Consider the following 19,219-nt stretch of genomic DNA (forward strand, 5'->3'; position numbering starts at 1 on the left):
AGACCCTTACCCGACTGATCCCCCCAAGCACCCCTGAACACCCTATTTAAAAGTGACACCTTCCCGGGTCCCTTGTCCACTTCTTATCACCCCAGGTTCACGCGAAACTTCCCTCTGTTGTTCTACACCCCTGCCTGTCGCTTCTCCTTTAAATTTTGTCGGGAAGGGCGGAACTGTGGCCTAGGGTCACTGAAAGGAGGAGCGTAGCCGTAGGCTCCGCCCACTTGTCTGTCAGGGCCCGGAGGGACCGGCGGGGTGTTCTCTTCTTAGTCCGCTCCGGAAACGCGACTGCGGACGGAGGTACCACGTGATCGTAACGTCAACGCGCCCGCCGAACTGACGCCCCGGGCTTCGGCGGGTTCGTGGTAGTGGCTTAGTAGCTTCCCCCTCCCCACCTCCTCGCCGTGTTGTGGCGTTTGGGGTCTTTTTCTCCCGACTTCCTGGCCCTGCTCTGGGATTTCACGATGTACCACAACAGTAGCCAGAAGCGGCACTGGACTTTCGCCAGTGAGGAGCAGCTGGCACGACTGCGGGCGGACGCCAACCGTAAATTCAAATGCAAAGCGGTCGCCAACGGGAAGGTGAGGGTTCCGCGGGCCGACCCCCTGCCCCGGCCTCTAAACTCTGGAGCAGCCGCTGCCCGCCCTCCCTTCTCCACCCTGCCTCCCCTGGGGCTTCTGCACACCTCCGCCCCACCCCCCCCCCCCCATCCCCCGCCCGTGCTTCTCTGGGGCGCTGGGCGTTTATTTAACGAACGGGCGAGTACCTTGCCAGGTGTTGTGGGTACGGAGACGCATAACGCCTTTGACGTAGTCGAACGGCAGAGGAGTAATCAGTAACGTGGCGAAGGAAGGCGTTTGTAGGAAGCTAACGTAGTGCGGGAGCAGACCCTTTCATTTCAAGAGGATATGTCAGGAAGGGGTCTCCAGTAGTTGGTGCAGAGAAGATGGGAAAGGACGTTCGGGGCGACCGAGCCACAGGTGCGGAGTGGGGGGTCGGAAGTTGCAGGGCGGGTCGTGGAATGCTTGGGCTTCTGTGTGGCGGAAGCTCTGGATGAGTGCAGGAACCTGTAAGCTGAACTGAGGGGTTTGAGTTTACGAGGATGAGATGGGGAACCTTTGATTTTAAACGGGAAATGAACCTTCCCGATTGTGTTGTAGAAAGAGACCCCAGGAAACCTGGTAGTGAATGGATTGGGCCGGGGCGGGGGCCGGGTGGATGCAGGGAAACAGGAGACGAGTGAGCACCAACCAATGATCTGAGGGTGCTTTAGACTTTGGTTCTGCCAACTAAATCTGTTCTTTGATAGCTGATACCGGTTTAACCTTTTTTCCTAAGTTCTACCACCTCTTCTAGTACAAGCTTCTCTCCATCAAGTATTCTGTGTTTCAGACCTTTTGGTACTGAGGTACTTTTACATTTAACTCACGTCTGATTCCTACGGCTTCATTTTTGTACTGCATAAAGTAATACACACCGTGCTGTGTACCAGGCGCTGTTCTGAGCATTTAGTGAGTGGTTATTTAATCCTCCTAACTCTCCCATGAGGTGGGTACTCCTATTATCCTCGCTGTACAGCTGAGGAAACTGAAGTATAGAGTGGACGAGTAACTTTACTACATTGCTGGTAAGTGGCAGAGCCAGGATTTGAACCCAAGGAGTCTAGCTCAGCATTTCTGCTCTAAGTCACAATGCCATGCTGTCTCTATAAAATTAAAATCTGTGTTGTATACCCTAGAAAATTAGCACAAACCGGGTGGCTTAAAACGACAGAAATTTACTGTTTCACAGTTCTGGAGGCCAGAAGTCTGGGATAAAGTTGTTGTCCGAACTGCTGTGTGTAGTCTCTAGGGCAGGGTCTTTCCTCTTTCAGCTTCTGATAACCCTTGGTATTCCTTTGCTTGTGACACTGTAACTTCACCTTCTACCTCTCTCTCCGTATTGTTCTTTCTCTCGGTGTCTGTATCTTGGCATGTTCTATTTATGAGGATACCAGCCCTATCAGATTAGGAGCCCACTGTACTTCGGTAACGAATTATATCTGCAGAGACTGTTTCCAGATGCGGTCACACTCTGAGCTACTGGTCACACTCTGAGCTACTGGGGTGTTAGGACTTAAACATATCTTTTTTTGTTAGTCATAATTAAACCAATAACACTACCTAGTGGATATTTGTTGTAAAAGTATTGTATTACTGTCCAGTGAATTCTGTGCAGAATTTATTAAGACAGGAGGTAATGTTTTAAGGGTCAGAATCATCCTTGAGACGCTTGATGATTTTTACCTCAACTGCGTGACTTAATGACTTAGAAAGGGATGTTGAGAGCTCTCTAGCCAGTGACAGTGTAGATCTTCTTGATTTATAATTGATCTCCAATTTGTGAGCATATACACATACTAATCATTCTTTTTACTCGGAAGAAGTAGATATCCAGCTGACATTCTGAGAAATTGTGAAATGATGGTGTAGTTTTAGTTTATCAGATATTTTACCAAAGCTATTTCGTGTAATAATTAGTAGCTCTATAAAGAAAAAAATGACATGTGGTATATTTCCCTCTGGTTGAAGATACAAACCACATTTAATCTGGATAGAGAATAGTATTTTAAGATTATTGAATTCATTCACCTTCTGCTGTAACTTTTGATCTAAAGGTTCTTCCAAATGATCCTGTCTTTCTTGAGCCTCATGAAGAAATGATGCTCTGCAAATACTATGAGAAGAGATTATTAGAATTCTGTTCCGTGTTTAAGCCAGCAATGCCAAGGTCTGTTGTGGTAAGTTACGATATTGATAAAGTATAATATCCTTTAACTGACTTCTGAAATCAGAACTCTTCTAAATGTGTAACTCAGTTCTCTATCCACTTCAGTCAAAAATGCACCTTAGTTATATAAATATGTAATTTATGTATTCACATTTTTGTCACTCTGTATTTTTTGATAAATTCCTTAACTTAGAAATTCCCGTTGTCAAAAGAATTTTGAGATCTGCTAGACAGGTCATGACATCTTAATTTTGTAGAGAAAGAAAAGATTAATTTTCTCTCAACTAATTAGTTGGATTCTCAACTAATGAGCAATAGAGCTGGGAATAGAACATGGACTAGTGCCTTTTCAAGTCTCACACATGTTTGAAATAATGCATGCATTCATCATTTGTATTCAGATGCCCCAGCTAAAACTCATGCCATAGGAAGTTTTTAAACCTTGATTAGGAGAAGCTGGAGATTTACCTTTGGTTAAAAAATTGTCTTCTTCTTGTTTTCGATGTCTGGTTCTAAGAACTCCCTTTGTGTGTGTGTGTGTGTGTGTGTGTGTGTGTGTGTGTGTGTGTGTGTGTGTTTACTGTGGGGTGGTAATGGTGAGTAGAAACAGGTAGTTCGGACTTTTTGGCCCTATGAATTTAATGAACTATCCTTGTAATTGTTTCTTTAGAATGTATTCTTGTTTTTTGAACATAGGCTGAGGTTGAAAAGCTGAAAGAAAAAAAAGAGTATAAAATATTTTTTCATAATTCTCTTGCAGGTTTGCTGTGAAGATCAGATATGAAAGTCTGTTGAGTGAAAGTTTGTTTTAAGTTTTAAAGTTATACACAGTGAATAACCTAGGACTCCGTAGAGACCACCCCCCAAGGAAATAATCTCCATCTTTTCTTTTTTTTTTTTTTTTAATGTTTGTATATTTTGAGAGAGAGCATGCATGGGCTAGCAGATGAGAGGCAGAAAGAGAGGGAGAGACAGAATCCCAAGCAAGCTCCATGCTGACAGCACATTAGACGCGGGGCTCCATCTCATGAGCCATGAGGTCATGACCTGAGCTGAAGTCGAAAGTTAGATGCTTAACCAGCTGAGCCACCCAGGCGCCCCAGAAATAATCCCCATTTTCAAAGCTGAAAAACACTGAAGTATATTGGAAATACTAAGTTCAAAAGTAGCCATGGTGTTTTTTTTAAGTTTCCCTGACCTTCATCTGAGAGATGAAAGATTTATAAAGAATATTAGATGGACTTGATTAGTTTTTGTCTCGAGATTTGGTTCTGTTGTTTCCTGATAAAAGAACTATAACATAAAGCTGTAGGTTTAAGTGATCTTTTCAGATGAAGAAACTGAATTCTTGAATGAACTTACTTGTGGAATTTTTCTTTGTTATAACATGCTTATTTATAACTGATGAGTTTTCTTGTTTCACATAAAACGACAAAGCTAAACTTTTTTTTTTAATTTATTTTGGTTTTATTCAATTTTGAGACAGAGCATGAGCGGGGCAGGGACAGAGAGAGAGGGAGACACAGATTCTGAAACAGGCTTCAGGCTCTGAGCTGTCAGCATAGAACCCCATGTGGGGCTCGAACATACGAACCGTGAGATCATGACCTGAGCCGAAGTCGGATGCTTAACTGACTGAGCCACCTAGGTGCCCCAACAATGCTAAACTTTTAAAATATTTAAAAGGAAACCTTTCCTCCCCACCCCCCCCCACCCCCATCTTAAGTGTCTATCCTGTCGGTTCTAGTCGAATTACATAGTGGTTAAAAGTACAGGCAAGTCTTAGTTGAATCCAGCCCTGTTCCTTATTGGATGTGTGACCTGCACAAGACCATTAACCTTACTGGTAGTCATTTTCCTTTTCTGTAAAGTAGAGATGGCAGTACTTCACCAAGCTGTTGTAAGGAATAAAAAAGATAATAGCTTGGTGCTTGGCACCAAGTCTGGGCCATGGGATACTTTTAGTAATTGGTAGCTGCTGCCTCTACTCTTTAGTTTGGCAACATGATCATGATTCTATCACACAGACCCAGTGGGGATTTAGAGAAAGCTTATTGCCCCAACTGTGTTAATGCTGTCATGTTTTCACAAGATTGGTTAAGCTGTAAATATTGTATGTTTTTCTTGTTTTTTTCCTAATCTGGGCAGCTTTGTTACTCTGAAGTCTAACATAAACACAGGGTGCCTGGATGACTCGGTTGAGTATCCGACTCTTGATTTCAGCTCAGGTCATGATCTCACAGTTTGTAACTTCGAGCCGTGCATCAGGCTCTGTGTGCACTGGCAATGCGGACCCTGCTTGGGATTCTCTCTCTGCCCCTCACCTACTTGTGTGCGCACTCTCGCACTCTCGCTCTCTCTCTCTCAAATAAACTTAAAAAAATAATAAAATAAACACACAGACTTTTTATTTTGTTATTTTTTAATATGTTTGCTTATTTTTGAGACAGGGACAGAGCTTGAGGCCAGGAGGGACAGAGAGAGAGAGGGAGACACAGAATCCGAAGCAGGCTCCAGGCTGCAAACTGTCAGCACAGAGCCGGACGCTGGGCTCAAACCCACGAACCATGAGTTCATGACCTGAGCCGAAGTCGGACGTTTAACCGACTGAGCCACCCAGGCGCCCCCGTAAACAGACTTTAAAATTAATTCACTGCCCATAGGAAGGATGACCCAGGGTGGGTGAGGAGGGACAACAGAGGGTCTTTTGGCTATGGGGTTTCTATAGTGATTTATCACAATTTATATGATTAAAGAAGAATTAAGTTGTATTTTGTATGGGTAATTTTTTTAAAGAAACCTTTGCATAAATAAATTTTAAAAAATTTTTAACAAAACATGTATGTGCGAAAGATTCTGATAATGTATATATTTTTAATCTTAGGGTACAGCTTGTATGTATTTCAAGCGTTTTTATCTTAATAATTCAGTAATGGAATATCACCCCCGGATAATAATGTGAGTATAATTCTACTTTATTGACTTTCATTTAAGAAGACTTTTATACTATTTGTATGTGTGCGAAAAATGATTTCCTAGTAAATGATAATTTAGACTTGTATTCTGTTCTGAATTTACCCTGTCCTTAAACTCCTTATATATCTACAGTACTTCTCCCCTTGCAATACTGATGTCATCTAAACTTCAGCTTGTCCAAATTTAAATTGTTTTTCTCAAACTAACTTGCCTAATACCTCTTTCTGTTATTGGCACCTCTTTTCCCTGTTGATCCAGTGAGAATCTTCTGTGGTACCTCCTCTCCTTCTACATCAGTTAGTTTACAAGTCTTGTAGCTCCGTATTCACTTAATTTAACAAAGGTCCATTAAACATAAAGGTGGAGTTAGTGTGAGACTCATCAAAGAGCTTGCTGTCAGTGACGTTGTCCCTGTTTATTTTCCTTTTCATTTGCATTTCTACTAGTCGATATCAGGCCCTTGATTTTTGTGGTAATTTTATTACTGGTTTCTCACTCTGACTTTTATGGTAGTAGCCATGAGAGTTTCATGTTTGTTTCTGAGGTAATAATCCCTATGGAAATGCTTTCAGAGTCGTCACTGATGGCCTTCCACAGCCAGAATTTCCTTGTAATTCACCTTTCTTTCCCTGCATTCTTCCAGGTACACCTGTGTGTCCTGTTGTGTTCTTCCGTCTACATTTCATGATACAGAGGGCTCTTAATCTTCATGTATTTTTCCAGATAGTTATGTTGAACTCTATGAAACTGCCGTTAAGTTAATAAGTTAAGTGCTGTGGCAAGATTATACAGTTCAACCTAATTTTATAGTCTCCTAATGGATAAAAAGTTTGAACAGGAAACTTTCTCTTTCTCTCTTTTTAAATAAATTTTCTGCAGTGTTTAGCATAGTCAATTGTTAATATCTTAGAACATATTTTTAGAAATATAACATTCAGATATTTCTCAAAGTATGTGTAGATACCATTCCCTTCCCTTTATTTTTTCCTGTAGGCTCACTTGTGCATTTTTGGCCTGCAAAGTAGATGAATTCAACGTATCTAGTCCACAGTTCGTTGGAAATCTGCGGGAGAGTCCTCTTGGACAGGAGAAGGCCCTCGAACAAATTTTGGAATATGAACTACTTCTTATACAGCAGCTGAATTTCCACCTAATTGTCCACAATCCTTATAGACCGTTTGAGGGCTTTCTCATTGATTTAAAGGTAATCTTGCTGATATAAAAGCTAAACTAGTAGTGTGCACCCCTTTGCTATAGTTCTTTAACCAGAAGAATCTGAAATCTTGTTATAACTTACAGTCATCCTTCTTATTAAAACGTAAGCTCATCTGAAACATGAGTTTAGTATGGACACTCAAACTTCAGTGTCACCTGAAAGGCTTGTTAACTCAGATTGTTGGGCTGCACTTCCAGAGCTTTAAATTTAGTAGGTCTGCAAATACTGGTCAAGGAACTATAATGAGGACTGTTGTCAGTTTAGAGTAATGCTTATGAAGACTTAATTCTTCTAACTCTGGATTATACTGCAATGGCTTTGATTTAAAGAACCACAGAAAATTCTTTAACTGGAAGAGTGCCAAGTGATTTCTAGTTTTAGTGCATTGTGAACTTGAATCAATATATAGGTATCAAAAATATAAGTAAATAAACATGTACAAAACAAGCTGTTTGTTTTGAACCTCAAAGAGGACTTGAAAAGTGGGAGTGAAGTTAGAATGGAAGTGAAAAACTAGTTCATTCATCTCAACGAGTGGCAAAATTTGAGCACTTTCCATAAGCCAAAACATCGTGCTTGAGGATGAAGACAGGAATAGCCTCCACGGTCATAGGCCTTACAGTTTAACGAGAGAGACAGTCATATATTCAGTATGCTCAGTGTCATGGAGGGGAAAATACAGGATACCTTAGAACGAGATAGCCGGTGAAGAGGAAAGGAAGACCATTCTAAGAAAGTGTCATTTAGAGTGAAATTTCAGAGCAAGAGTAGGAATTAGGTAGTCGAACGTCCTAGTTAGACTTCTTTGGTCAAAGGCCTAGATCCAATAAACTGTGGTGCACTAAAGAACTTAAACAGAGCTTGGAGACAGAGAGGGAAGACTGCCACAGAGTGCTGCTGGCTGAGTGGGAGGTAGAGTCTAGACTGTGGAGGTGATACTAAGGATTTTGAATAGAGCAGTGGGAAGTCACCGTAAGGCTCAAGTCTGGGAATTTGTATAGTTAGGTTTGCAGTTAATAAAGGAAATCCTGTTGGCAAGCCCTTGCATCAGTCTGCATCAGATATTATACATATGCACATGTTAGGCAGAGTGTGGAGAACGGGTTAGAATGGAAGGGTACCATTCAGATGCTGTTAGAGTATTCCAGCAAGATGGTGGGTGTTTTGACTCTCATAATGGGCAGAAATTCCTGGCGGAATCACAAGAGCTTGAAGATTGATTTCATGTAGAGATTGAGAACAAAGGAGGAACCCCGGGTTTCTGGCCTAAGGATATAGGCAGATGGTGGTTCACTTCCTGATATAGGAAACACTGGCATAGGAGAGATTTGTGGATAGTGGAGGAGTGGGGATTGATTGGTGAATCTAGTTTTTAGGACGTAATTTTTAACACCTGCAAGACATACGGTGTGTCTTGGAAGTCAGAGAAGATAGCTAGGCTAAATCAGAATAGATTTAGGTGTTGTTGCTCCTGGAAAATATAAAGTGGATTGGCTGTAAGGATCATTTAAAGAGTAGTTGGAGAAAAATAAGATGCTAGTAAGGAGACTGAAGAATATCTGTAGCACGTTTTGGAGAAGTAAAGCGAAGAAGAATACTTTGAGAAGGTGAGCACAGGCTCCTTTTCAGTTCTGTTCAGAATTCAGGCAAAGCAAAGTAAAAGCAAAATGATAGTGTTTGCTGGATTTAGTGCCAGAAGGGTCAGTTATGATTTTTGTGAAATTAGTCTCTGTTGCACGTGGAGAAAGAAAGCACACTGGAGCCAGTGAGGAATACATAGAACGTGAGACGACAAGTACGTTTAACATGGATTAAACAGCTTTCTTTGAAGTGGAAAAAGATGATTAATTGAGAAGATGGGGGAACACCTATTAATAGATGAGAAAGACAACTTTTGTGTTTTGCTTTGTGGAAGAAACTGAGGAGGACAGCGAGCAGTGAGAAAAAGCTTCAGGAAGAGTGAAGACTAAGTAGTCAGGTTTCTCTTTGGAGTACAGTAGAAGGAGTTGGCAGGGGAGTCGAAGAAAAGTACAATTGGCCTTGAGAGAATAATAGCTCTTTATGTTAACAGAAGGGAAGAGGAAAGTTGGGTGGAGGACGGTGTTACGCCTGGGGGATTGGTGCTGACAGGAAATAGAGTGTCTTTCTTTCTTAAAAGCAGAGATCATTAACAGAGAGTGTTGGAGTTTCCAGAAATTATCAAAGACATTGAGACAGGTGGAAAATGTTGAACCCAGTCGCTGAAGAATGAGAGAACAAATTTTCTGTGGAACAGTATTGTTAAAAACCCCGCTGAGGTCAGTGAACTTGAATTTATGGTAATATCGTCAGATCTTGGTGGTATTGTTTTCTGTAGCTGCACTCAGAATCGGGATATAGTTACAAAGCAGAACATTGCATGAATTCAACTGTTGTTAAAGTTTTGTCAGAAATATGTTGGCAGCATGTTGGGGCAGGGAATTCTGGAGGGAAATGAGGACCAGTGGACATTGGTGCGTAAAGCAAATAGAAGGATAAGGGACCAGAGGTTCTGAGGCAGAAATCAGGGAATAGCTGTGAAGTAACTGAGCAATATATTAGGAAAAGGAGCCCTTTGGTCAGAGTGGAATGTCTGAATTTGTCATACCAGAGCTCAGGCATTTCCAGATAGTAAGATGTGGGTGTGATGGTACAGTTGACTCTGGATATTTTGTTGAGGGTATAGAAGAAATTTCGTAGTGCTTTGGGACTTGATGCGGATATCTGAAATAGATCTGAGGATTTAGGATTTAGAGTTCATCTTAAGTATAAGAAGAGCTTTTAGGAAATAGATCTTCCATATTTCTTGGGCATATTCTAAAAATCATTCTGTAATCAAACCAAGATCCATCTCCCTTTGCTTCTTTCCAAAAGTAAACTTTAAGTAGCAGGGATTTCAAATCAAGATGAGGTGGTGCTTTGATTCCCAAATTGCCTTGTAGCAGAATCACCTGGATTGCTCTGAGGAGCCTTTATCTCAGAATATATATTTCCTAGGTCAACTTCAAACCTCACTTCCCCTTCCTCCTTAGATGGAAAAGGACAAAGAGAAGGATTAACATAAATCAGAATGGTGCTATACTAGGAAGTTCAGATAAATTACCTTAATGCATATATTTCTTGTTATGGGTTGTGATTTAAAAAAAAAAAAAAAGGGGTGAAAACCACTGAGGAAAAGCAGATTCTTAAAACATGCAGAATTTAATGACTGCACTTTTGGTATATTTCTGATGCTGAATATGAAACAACCTTAACATGGAATAATTTTGCTCAACGTTAATTTCATAAATAAAAGAATTCTCTGTTAAGATTTATCTTGTTAATATAAATATTTTTGAACTGTTATTACTGCATTAACTCTCAGAAATTTGCAAACTTCTTTCTAGACTCGCTACCCCATGATGGAGAATCCAGAGATGTTGAGGAAAACAGCCGATGACTTTCTTAATAGAATTGCATTGACAGATGCTTACCTTTTATACACACCTTCTCAAATTGCCCTGACTGCCATTTTATCAAGTGCATCTCGAGCAGGAATTACTATGGAAAGGTATTGGTCTGTGTTTAAATTTGCTGAGAGTCAGTTTATTCCTTTCTTGGAGACTGAGTTTTTAAATGAAATTCACTTTGTGACTACAGTCCTTTATAGCTGCTGTTGTTAGGAGGGTTGGTGAAGGCAACTGAGAGAAGAAATGAAATCCCCTTTTAAGGAAGTCTTTAAAAATTGAGTATCTGTGAGCTGAGAGGATCCATATTGTGACTAAAGTAGAAGAAAATCCAGCGATCCTCAGAAGACTGATAAAGCTTCACTCTCATTATAGGGCAAGTTTTATGAACTGGTAAGCAACACATGCACAGCAAATAATCTGCCTTGGTTTATCATTTATCTCCTGCTGTGGGGCATGTGTGGCATGTGAAATTCAGGAAGGAACTGTGGGATGGATAATGCCTTAGGGAGTGTCCCACTGAATTGCACTTGAGCTGTGGATAGCTGATACATAAAAGCACACTGTGAGCTAGGCTTTGTGATAAGCACTTTCTCTGAATTACATTTACTTGATTCTTTACAACAAAGTCTTATGCACAGATTAATTAAGCATTATTGTCCTATTGATTTGTAATTTAAGCACAGGCACATTTAGACTTTGTAAATTTTTAAGATAATTTCTCTATGGCTTTTGAAGTTCTGCCTAATTTTATTCCTAAGAAAAAGCTAGGAAGAAAGATGATGAAACTTTCTGATAAACCATTCTACACTTGTGTAATTCCCTCATCCATAATTTCAGAATCTGTTGATAATGGTGGCAGCAAACATGAACAGATGTGATTTCCTCTTTGTTCAACTTTATGGGAGTATGTATATGTTTCCTTACACAAATATGAGTGTGACTGATAAGTGGATATACTTCCACAGACGTCACTGGACTGTTTCACATTTCACAGAGTATTCACCCGGTTGCTTTTCCAAAACACGAACACTTTATGAATTTCAAAACAAATCCAAGATAAGAGATTGTGTGCTTAGGCTTATGTTATGCCTCTTCTCCACAAACACAGCTCACCAAACGTGCATAAACCTAAACATTTAATCCAAAAGTAATCTATACCTCCACTTATTTAAGCAACGCTTTGTTGAGTGCCTTCTATATCCCATGCACTGTGCTATTAAAATGAACAAAACTAAATCCTTATTAGGAAGGATAGCCAGCAGATAATTAGTATCTTTGGAGGTTGGGTGTAGAGCTTCCATCCTCCCTTTTCCAGAGGTCAGCTAACCAAATGTTTGATTAATCCGTGTAAGCATTGTATCTTATGCAGTGTATGTGCAGATACTCCAGTGGTGAGATTTTTTTCTATTTTTAAGTAGATAGAGAGAGATGAAGCATCCCAAAGTCCAAATTAGAGCTTATGTCCTCTTGAAAGTGTAGTTACAATTTCAGATATTCAAAACTGAAATCGTGGGAACTTGGGCTTGTTGCAAATTAAATGCACTTTTGAATTTCCCAAGGACTATAAACATTTGAGCATTTTTTTCCTTTGAGGAAATATTTTCAAATCACTTTTAAGTTCTGATTTACTTTGCAAACTTTGGGGATACATTGAAATTGCCTTTACGTTTATTGCTGGTTTCAAAACGGGAAAGACCTTATGCTGTTATAAGCTGGATGACGCTTCAGATTATTACTCCTAGGATATTCTGTTGTTAGTTCTGAGTTTTTTGTTTTTTAACTGAATTTTTTAAATTAAAATTCTAATTCAGGATTGAGATTGAGTTGCTAATTTAAAGTTGCATAGGGGCAAAGGGTGTGGTCAGCTAACTCTTAGAACCAAATGTGTCACCCTTATATTTAAGAAGTGGAAAAGAAAGGAAGAATGAAACGAAACAAAGAAGATGCCAAAAGTGTGAGGGGTTTTAGGGAGAAAATGGCAAGGAAAAAACTAGTATTACTGATAACCAGAAATGTATTTTTATATCTAAAATTAACTCCCATCATAGATGATGAAGTTGTAATATCAAACTTAGTTATCACACTTACATAATAACATTTAAATAACCTTGATTGTTTAAAGGATAGCAACAAAATTTCTTAATTGTCTTTCTATTGTAATTATATTTCATCATTTTACTATTTTTCAGAGAAATTAAAATTTTTTTGCACTTGTGTTTGAAAGATTACTAATACCTTGAGAATCTGTTCACTTGGGCTTTTATCAATTAAAGATCAAGCTCAGAGTAACCAAATATTTGAATGTATAAACATTATATTTTCATGCTGCTATCATTGGTTCTGAGAAAAACAGATAATTGGGCTTTACATCCATTTATGGAAAAGTATTAACACTTTTGATTTGGCCTTTATGCAAATATGATGTAAAAGATTTGTAAAGCATAACGTGGTCTTCTTAACTGGTTTGAATACCTGTTAGTACCAATAAGAGTTAACTTGATACTAAGGAGACAGAGACTCCTTCCTGGTGCCAGGTTCCAGCTCTGCTCCTTCCTATCTTTATCACTTTCGGCACGTTACAAAGTCATGACTTGTCTGTGCCTGTGACTCAGCCTGCTCATCTGTCACACGAAGTTAGACTCATAGGGCTTATGTATTAAATACTTAACCGTAGTCATAATCGGTACTTTTAATGTCATTTTCATACCATTTTTTCTGTGAAAGCATATATATTACAAAATTTAGACAAATTAGTTTGAACATTAAACATCTTTTAAACTAAGGGTATTAAATCTTCAAGACTATAATAGTTATGGATTATAGTTTTGTGTTCCAAGTATTGTTATTTAATACTTTTAAAGTAAACTTTAAAATTGATCTTGATGAAATGAATATGGAGGAAACTAATTTATGATGTCCTGTTTCTCAAGATGCTGTATGTGTTCAATAGATTAAAACTTTTTTCCGTTCTTTAACAGTTATTTATCAGAAAGTCTGATGCTGAAAGAGAACAGAACTTGCTTGTCACAGTTACTAGATATAATGAAAAGTAAGTAAAACAGAACACTATAAAATGTTCTTCTCTTACAAAGCTACTTTCTAAATGAATATCGTCTTTATATCTTTATATTTAACTTGAGACATCATATAGGTTATTGTTTACATTTACTTTCATTGAATTAATGTATCATGAAGGCATGGGGCAACTAGATGGTACATGAAAGGTAGTACTTTTCATATATATAGGCTTATTAGGAGAGTGAAAATATAGCAAGATTCAGAAAGGGTTAAGATTCAAAACCGAGTCCTTTTCAAGTGTGCACAGATACATACATGATAGGCACAGGGAAAGATCTAAAGGGAACCAAATTAAAGATAATGCTTAAATTTGGTGTTCTGTTTTATAATCAGCCCTAACTAGTTAATACATGCCATTTGCTAGTCACGTTGTTGGTCTTACAAAAGCCATGGATCTCATTTGGGTGTGATTTTTGCTGTGTCTGGGACACTTGTGGTATCAGAACTGGTGGGGTTTGGTGGCTGCTACCAGCGTTCTGTTGGTAGAGGTAAGAATGCTGCTAGACATCTTAGAATTTAGCGTAGTCTCAATAGGCTGAAAAATGGCTCCCCAAAGATACCCATGTCCAAATCCCTGGAACCTGTGAATTTTACTTTAGAAAGTCTCTGTAGATGTATTAAAATTAAGGATCTTGAGGTGAGACATTATCTTGAATATCCGGGTAGGGCATAAATGCATCACAGGAGTCTTGATTAGAGAAGGCAGAGGGACGTTTGACAGAGAAGGCATTGTGAACATAGAGCACAGAGATGGCAGCCTTGAAAATCGGAGTGATAATGGCCGCAAGCCAAGGGGTACTGGCAGGCAGCAGAGGCTGGATTTTCCCCTGGAGCCTCCAGAGGGAGCATGGCTCTGCGGACATTTATTCTGGCCCAGTGAAACGGATTTCAGACTCCTGGGCTTCAGAACCGTGAGAGAATCCATTCCTGTTGCTTAAAACCGTATTGAGTTTGTGGTCTTTTAATAGCAGACTTGGGAAACAAATATTGCCCCTCACGGCAAAGAATTTTCTAGCCCAAACTGAGAGACCCTGTGTTAATGGTTGAGTAGAGATTAGCCAGCCCTGTCTTTCATTCTTGCCCATGTCACACTGAGTGCTCATCCTACTATTAGGATTCTGTCAGTTGTGTTTGTTCCCCCAATTTTTTGTGGTATTTGTCCTTGTTAATTAAATTTGTAGTTGGAATAATAAACCAATAAAATAGCATATTTTTATATTGTTTTAGGTTTTAAAAGTTAAGATGCTTCAGAGCATGTAAATCTCATTTCTTGATTATCTGGCTTGAAATTGAGGGCTTCCCTTCCTCTTTAACTGAGAGTGACGGATTGGTGATTTATGAATCACAAAACTGTATGTCTTCAGTTACACCACTAGAGGGTTCACTTCCAAAGGTAATTGTGATCTGGCTAGAGATCTTCATTAGGATCATGGAATTTAGTAGGTTAAAGGGGCCTTAAAGATAACCTTCAGGCTCCTTGTACACTGACAGTTTATTACGGATTTCTTCTCAGGTATCTTTATTTTACTCAACTTGTTTTAGCATGAAGTAAGAATAGCTCTTGACAAAACCTTCCGAGCTTCAACAGTATGCAGGTGTCTTACTCACAAGTTTTTGGAACAAAGGTATTGTCCTAAGGGTACTGAGTCACAAGTACTAATTCGGTTGAAAACACTGCTTTGCAGTATAAATAAGCCACTAGCTCTCCCTATTTGAGCATGTGGCCAGCTAACAATAAGCCCTGGATCTCTCATCATTCCCCTGGAAAATCTTGAGGCTTATATTCTTTGGTTGGTAGAGGATGGTTCTACAATTACAAAGTCACTGACAAAGCAGTTTGCTTTTATCCTAAAAGAGGACATTTTTGTTTTCTTGGCGATGCTTTAGTGTATAGGTTCTGCGCGTTGTTGAAGGAAAGGACCATTGACACATTTTACTAAGCATCCTCCCTTTATTACATGTTATCTAATAATGGTTTCCTTTGTAAAGAAGTATAACCTTTGGACTATAATCCGTAGGATAGAATGTTATAAATACAGTGAGTGGCAGGGAACAAAGCATGTTAACTAAATCATGTGATTTTTAAAGCTTTAAACCTGAGCAGAAGGTGACCACAGTGGGATTTGGGGGGGGTAGAGGGGGAGAACTGACTAGAATGTAGAACTTGCTTATTTTTATGCTGTATGTGATACAGGCTAACCAGCAGATGGCTCTCATTATTTAAGGAATGCTGTTTGTTAGATTTTAATGAGGAACAATGCAAATCCTGATAATAATTACATTTCAAGAGTTTTGTTATTGTTCCTATTACAAGGTGGGAAAATATTCAGCTCCCTTATGGGAAGAAGACTTTATTATCTGCTAGAACTCTTTTTTATCCACATAGGTATGAGGAACTTGGTAAAAAAATATGAGCCCCCCAGATCTGAAGAAGTTGCTGTTCTGAAACAGAAGTTAGAGAGATGTCACTCTGCCGAGCTTGCCCTTAACTTAATTACGTAAGTGGATGTGTTACTCGACAATTGTTGTCAAGTCTAGCTTGTCCTTAAAAGAAATCATTTAATTGGTAAATGTTGGCTTTTGTGGGAAAAAATGACTTGCCCATTAAGTTGGATTTTTTTAATTGAGTGGACATTTCTAACAGGATAAACATGAGGTAATGGTTTGACTTTTGTTAATACAGTTCTCCTGCTGTGAGTGATGTGCTCTTTGACTTGTAGGCCCTGTTCCATTCTTTGACTCCTTGTGGGGTCTCTAAAAGTCTTCCTCAGGAATCTTTGACCTCTTCTCACCCTTTTAACCTTTGGGTTCTTTGTGGGTCTGATATCTTGTCTGAGGGAACAAGTATACTGTTCCAGGTTGCTATTAGGTAGAGTAGAGAAAGTTCTTAGTTTCTTTCAGTGGTAAACTTTATTCTGAAGACAGAACCAGTAAGAAAATGTGCTATTAGATATCTTCTTGGTAGCCGTAAGAACACCTATAAGGTACCTTACCGATTTGTAGGCTAAGTGTGGCAGTCAGCGATTTGGGTTCTTTATGCTTTGCAAATTAAAGGATCTACTCAAACCTAATCTTTCAGGACTTTGAGCAGTTGGGCGTCCAGGCAGAGATAATAAGAATGGGAAAACTATTTTCTGTTTTCTGTAGAATGCATTCTGATTCAAAGGTTCTACCTTATTTGTCAGTATTTCATGGGAGTTAGCCCTGGCATCTTACAGTTAAGGATGCATCTAAGATGTTTACCTCTCAAATCGGTGAATATACGCATTTGGATAATGCATGAGAAACCAGAACACTGTTCCACGGCCTTCACATCCAGGTACACGAGTCAAATTGTGTAACTACCCAGTGGTAGTAGAATATCCAAGGATTTATGAAGCATGCCAAACAGGGGACTGCTTTATTATATTCATAAATATAATTACAAAGCATGGCAGGTAAACCAAAGCTCTCTTAGACCAAAACCCAAATCCACTTGTGACCTCAGAGGTAATTTCTAGTCGGTTAACCTTTGCCATCCTTTACTTTGCGTGTGTGTGTGTGAAGTAACTTTGTTTTTTTCATTAATGTCTCAGACATATTGTACAACATTTAATAGTACCAGTCTTTAACTTTTACCAGTCTGGGTGAAGAGTTACCACACTGGTATTTTAATTTGCATTTCCTATATTACTGTAAGGCATTGATGTTTCTGTATTCAAATCATTTGTATTTCTACTTCTGAATTGCTTACTTATAACCCTTGAGTAGTTTTCTGGTATTATTGTCTTAATTTGTAGCTCTTTATATATTTTAAATACTTTTCAAATATATCTTAACAGCTGTTTTCTTCAATTGTTTCACCCTGTGATAGATTTCTTCTGTGTTTTACTTTGTGTTGTTTTATACCTTTACATCTGAATATCTTTTCTTACCCTAAGGTAACCTACATTTTGCTTTTTGCTCAGCTGTTAAAACAATTTAGAATTATTTGTGAATGTTGTAAGGTAGAAATCTCATTAATATTCATTTTTTAAGTCAGTAATGTTATACAAGTCATTTTTTAAAACTTCATAATATTTCTCAGTTAAATATTCATTGTAATTAAATTCCTATACATACATAGTTGTTTTTTGCTTATCTGCTCTGATCATTCATCTGATTGATTCTTGCCAATCCCATACTTTATGTTACCGTATCTTACATATAGTGATGATAACTGGGACCTTACGCCGTTCGTTCAGATTCTTTTGGTATTTTTACACAGTCTTTTTACACATCAGAGTTCCACTTCACAGATTCCATGAAAAATTTTATTAGGATTTTAGAATTGCATTGAACATAAAAGTAATTTGAAAGATAATATCTTCTTATCCATACTTCCTCTTTCCATTTATCCAGGCTTTGTTCTTCAGCAGCTATATACATTCCATTTACCACCCTTGCTAGTTTATTTGGTGGTTTGTTACCAGTATTCAATTCTTTATTGACGATTGCTCAATTATAGGAAGAAGAGGAAAGGCTATGAAGATGATGATTATGTTTCCAAGAAACCGAAACATGAGGAGGTATGTTCTCCAAAGGTATATTTTAAGTTATTCTTGTATAATTTGGTCTGACCATACTGTTAAGACTTTATCATTCTAGAATGCGAGTATTAATATAGTGTGGGCTTTGAAAGCCTTCATTTTCATTTTTTTTTTTTTTTGCACCCTTCTTTATACCCATTGTTTTATTATCTTAGCCTGTTCTGAAGTATGATTGTTACTTGATGAGGAATTCTTCCTATGATTATGAAAGGCAGAGAAACAGAACATGCTAAATTTTTGCTATTTGAGTCTCTGTGGATTCTCCTCTTACCCTTTTTTAAAAAATAAATTGTATCTTATCAGTTAGATATAAATTAATAATAGGCAAAAGGTCACAGTTGTAACCGTACTCCAGTCATTGGTGTAGTCTGGCAGGACCAAGCCATATTGTTCTAAGATTGAACTACTACAGATTTTCCTGGTTGATTTACCTTCCTGTAGTCACCAGAGTTAAAGGAGGCAAGGAAGTAAACAAACAGTAATGTTACGCTTCAGTGTAACGTTATTCTTACATTTTCTTTCCTTCTTAGGAAGAGTGGACTGACGACGACCTGGTTGATTCTCTCTAACCATTTGAAAATGACTTTTCAATGCTAACTAATCAACAGAAGGATGAAACCTACTGGGCATTTAACTTTATTTAAAAATGAAATAATGTGAAAGCATTAAAGATATTAAACTTTTTTTGTTATTTAAATTTTTTCCCTTGCAGGATAGCTTTATGTGAAATAAAACCTTTTCAAAGGAGCCAGAATATCACCTGGTTTAGATAGTCTTGCCCCATCATGACTAATATCAGATTAATCTTTCTATAGTAGTCAAAGCTATAATATACTTGCCGATATTGTTTAAAACAAAATACAATATGCAAACCTATTTTTTAAGCTGAGTAGTCTGCTTTAAATGTGCTAGGGAATGTTTTTTGCCCTCTACAAGCCTTTTTATAAATGGTTTCTCACATGTCATCATCTTGATATACTTGGCTTTTTCTATGTTACTACTGAACTACAAAATGCACTTCAACTGTCAGGTGGTAATCAGGATTTGTTTTCCTCAATTAGTTACCTGAAAACATTTCCAAATAGGTTTCTAAAAGAGAAATCAAGTAAATATGGAGTCTTTTATTTGTTTTTTTTAATGTATAT

The 19,219-nt window shown here is 38.4% G+C and overlaps 1 protein-coding gene across 1 annotated transcript; it reads left to right on the forward strand.

Annotated features, from left to right (window-relative positions):
- Positions 1–286: 286 nt before the first annotated feature.
- On the forward strand, positions 287–19,206 carry CCNH (cyclin H). The gene is made up of 9 exons (XM_039222344.1): positions 287–581; positions 2,657–2,779; positions 5,654–5,727; positions 6,739–6,949; positions 10,366–10,529; positions 13,407–13,477; positions 15,893–16,004; positions 17,993–18,053; positions 18,605–19,206. The coding sequence occupies exons 1-9, from the start codon at positions 465–467 to the stop codon at positions 18,641–18,643; spliced, it is 972 nt and encodes a 323-aa protein (XP_039078275.1). The 5' UTR covers positions 287–464; the 3' UTR covers positions 18,644–19,206.
- Positions 19,207–19,219: the final 13 nt, after the last annotated feature.

The sequence above is a fragment of the Hyaena hyaena genome, unplaced genomic scaffold (assembly GCF_003009895.1).
Source record: "Hyaena hyaena isolate Hyena2069 unplaced genomic scaffold, ASM300989v1 scaffold_1105, whole genome shotgun sequence".
NCBI classification, from domain to species: Eukaryota; Metazoa; Chordata; class Mammalia; order Carnivora; family Hyaenidae; genus Hyaena; species Hyaena hyaena.